The 3,511-nt window shown below is 55.5% G+C and overlaps 1 protein-coding gene across 1 annotated transcript; it reads left to right on the top strand.

Annotated features, from left to right (window-relative positions):
- Nucleotides 1-325: 325 nt before the first annotated feature.
- LOC134439778 (transcription factor Sox-8-like) lies at nt 326-2,827 on the top strand. Its single transcript, XM_063189690.1, has 3 exons — nt 326-944; nt 1,266-1,501; nt 1,718-2,827. Exons 1-3 carry the CDS (start codon nt 526-528, stop codon nt 2,677-2,679), a joined length of 1,617 nt encoding a protein of 538 aa, XP_063045760.1. The 5' UTR covers nt 326-525; the 3' UTR covers nt 2,680-2,827.
- The last annotated feature ends 684 nt before the right edge of the window (nt 2,828-3,511 follow it).

The raw sequence follows: 3,511 nt of genomic DNA, 5'->3' as shown, positions 1-3,511 counted from the left end.
ACACCGTCCAATAATCTGAGAAATGCTGCGAGCTAAATTATTACGACGATAATTGCATTAAATTAATACAGCATTAAGCAAAACTGCCTCGGCCATGCTCAACTCTATTAAACCATTAGAGAGAAAATGAGCGACGTGAAACAGCCACAGAAATAACTTGAGAAATTGTGCCTGGTGAGTTGCTGGTAAACTTGCGGAGCCAATTGAAAAAGAATGTGGAGAAAACTGCAAGCCAATCAGATTGAGGGGGAGGGTCTGAAGCTCAAACTTCGAGTAAAGTCCTCCGTTGGTCCACTGTATGTATCGTTCAGACTGCATTGTAGTGCAGAAGAAGGAGAGACAGATCTAGAACTCCAAAGGAGGAAAATAGATAGCTGTGTTATCTTCCCCCCCTCTAAACTCTGGGAAACGATGAAGAGTGCGTAACGCGCGGCGCCGTCCAAGTTTCAAGTTGGATTTGCTTCTCATTCACATTCCTCCTCAACCAGAGACGTTTTGCAGGATTATTCCTGGCTTCCTGTCCCAATGTTGAAGATGACAGAGGAACACGACAAGAAACACATGGAACCTCCTTGCAGCCCAGCGGGCACCAACAGCTCCATGTCCCAAGAAGACGAGTCGGACTCGGATGCCCCCTGCTCCCCTACGGGCTCCGACGGCCACGGCTCGCTGCTCGCCAGTTTGGGCAAAAAGGGGGATAACGAAGAAGACGACAGGTTCCCCGCCTGCATCCGCGACGCTGTCTCACAAGTTCTGAAGGGATACGATTGGTCGCTGGTCCCTATGCCCGCACGGGGAAACGGCTCCCTGAAAAACAAACCTCATGTCAAGAGACCGATGAATGCCTTCATGGTTTGGGCGCAAGCTGCGCGCAGAAAGCTGGCCGACCAGTATCCCCATTTGCACAACGCAGAACTTAGCAAGACTCTTGGCAAACTCTGGCGGTGAGCTGTTTTTTTTGCCACTGTATTTTTTCTCGTTTTATATTGCATAATGTATGAACTACACGTTTTTATGCACAAGTTCCCCAACTGTAATGAATATAAAATGAGTGGCAGACAAGTTGATAATGGTGTTTGCACAGGTAGGCCTATGCAAAATAGGATATCTCCACTTCCACGTTAGTAGGCTTCTGGTCCAGCGAGAGTTTATTGTTTTACGGTGATAATTTTCATAACCATCGCAAAGCATGTGATCCAACAATTCAAAAAAATATCGCGCAATTATTTGTGTCATTAATCAGTTGTGTGTTGTTGTTGCTATAGCTTGTTATCGGAGAGTGAAAAACGGCCATTTGTTGACGAGGCCGAGCGGCTACGTGTCCAGCACAAGAAAGATCATCCAGACTACAAGTACCAGCCAAGGCGACGGAAGAGTGTGAAGCCCGGCCAGAACGACTCTGACTCCGGGGCTGAGATGGGACACCAGATGTACAAGACGGAGCCAGGACTTGGTGGTTTGGCTGGACTAGCCGACGGGCATCATCACCCAGACCACACAGGTAAGAGCCGGCCGCAGTAGCCTATCACACATCAAGAAGAGCACTGATATGAACTTCTTGGATTTGCTTATGATTTAACATTTAAATCAGAAGCCCAAAGGGAGGGGGGGAAGGGGAACGTTTATGGTGCTAATTTTCACCTGACACTTACGCACTGACATCTTCATCACCCCCATTGACTTGACCGCCATCTTTGACCTCTATCCTCATCCGCAGGTCAACCGCATGGCCCTCCCACACCCCCCACCACCCCCAAGACCGACCTGCACCACCACCACCACCACGGGGCCAAGGGAGACCTCAAGCACGAGGGGCGCCGCCTGATGGACGGCAGCGGTGGTGTCGTCGTAGGCCATCGGCAGAACATCGACTTCAGCAACGTGGACATCTCGGAGCTCAGCACCGACGTCATCTCCAACATGGAGGCCTTCGACGTGCACGAGTTCGACCAGTACCTGCCCCTCAACGGTCACCTGGCCTCGGCCGCCGCAGGTGGTGGTGGTGCAAACATGCCCCCTGGTGGCGGGCCCGACGGGCACGGACACGGGCATGGGCACGGACACGGCGGGCACGGTTCCAGTTCTGTCACGGGGGCAGCTGCCGGCGTTCCGTTCGGCTCCCCATACGGCCACCACGCCAACCCGGCTGCCGCTGCTGCTGCCGCCTCCTGGAGCCGCAAGGCCGCACTGGGCCCGTCCGCCCCCTCCCCCTCCTCCTCCTCCATCACAGACGGCCACCGACCGGCCCAGATCAAGACGGAGCAGATGAGCCCCAGCCACTACAGCGAGCCGCCGCCGCACGTCTCCCCGTCGCACCCCGACTACCCGCCGTACCCGCCCCAGCCCTGCGCCACGTCCGGCGGCGCCGCCAACGGTGGTGGTTCGGCCTCCGGCTCCTCCTCGTCCTCCGTCTCGGCGGTGGCTGCTGCGGCGGCCGCCGCCGCCGCCTCCTCGCCGTTCTCCAGTTCCCAGTGTGACTATACGGACCTCCAGAGCTCCAGCTCCTACTATAGCCCCTACTCTGGCTACCCCTCTGGCCTCTACCAGTACCCGTACTTCCACTCGTCGCGGAGGCCGCCTTACGGCAGCCCCATCCTCAACAGCCTGTCGCTACAGTCCTCCCACAGCCCCACGGCCAACTGGGAGCAGCCCGTCTACACCACCCTCTCCCGGCCCTGAGAGACAGGACCCCAGCAGGCCATACATGGGGCCGGGACAATGTGATCTGAGGACCCCCACCCCACACACACACACCTTCCCCAAGTCAATGCATACAATGTAATGAGGACCCAATTCTGGGCTTCCCCTCTCCCTGGGCCAAGGGCAACTGATAACACCCCACCCCTGGGTCAGCTTCCCTGGACACCACCATTACCACCCCCGCCCTAGCACCCCCCGCAACCCCCCTCCCGTTGTCCCCTGGGGCCCCCCAGGCCTGGTCCTGATCCTGACTTGGCCGGACCGGACACTCTCTCGTCTCGTTTGCCTCTGTTGCAGCCAGGGCCTCCCAGGGGACCCCAGGAGTCGCAGCCTGCCTGCCTGCCTGTACAGCCAGTCCTATATTGCACTAAAGAGAAGAGTACACTACTCACAGAAGAGAAGCAGGGGACGGAGAAGACGTGGAAGAAGACCATTACTACGGTACTCTGTGCCATCTCAGTTTGCCAATGAGAGAAAAAAGAGTGATATTTAGAGAGGAGAAAAGATAAAGGAGTGGTGATGATGAGAGAGGGAGAGTGAAGTGCCTGCTGATTTTTTGCCAGAAAAAAAACGACGATGCAGTTCTTTTCTTTTTTCTTTCCTATATTGTATGGACATTTTAAGGCAGAACTTGATATATTGGTGCCTGAACAGCCAACGGAAATCCTCTGTGAGGACCACCTGTCACCAACAACCCCCCTACACCCCCCACCCCCACCCTCCCCCACTTGAGCGCCATCATTCCCGCATTCCCTCCCCCAGTCCAGTACACACACACACGGACACACACACACACGGACACATAGACACA

The sequence above is a fragment of the Engraulis encrasicolus genome, chromosome 2, assembly GCF_034702125.1.
Source record: "Engraulis encrasicolus isolate BLACKSEA-1 chromosome 2, IST_EnEncr_1.0, whole genome shotgun sequence".
Lineage (NCBI taxonomy): Eukaryota > Metazoa > Chordata > Actinopteri > Clupeiformes > Engraulidae > Engraulis > Engraulis encrasicolus.
Note: the sequence above shows the minus strand (reverse complement) of the source record. Positions and strands in the feature narration are given on the sequence as shown.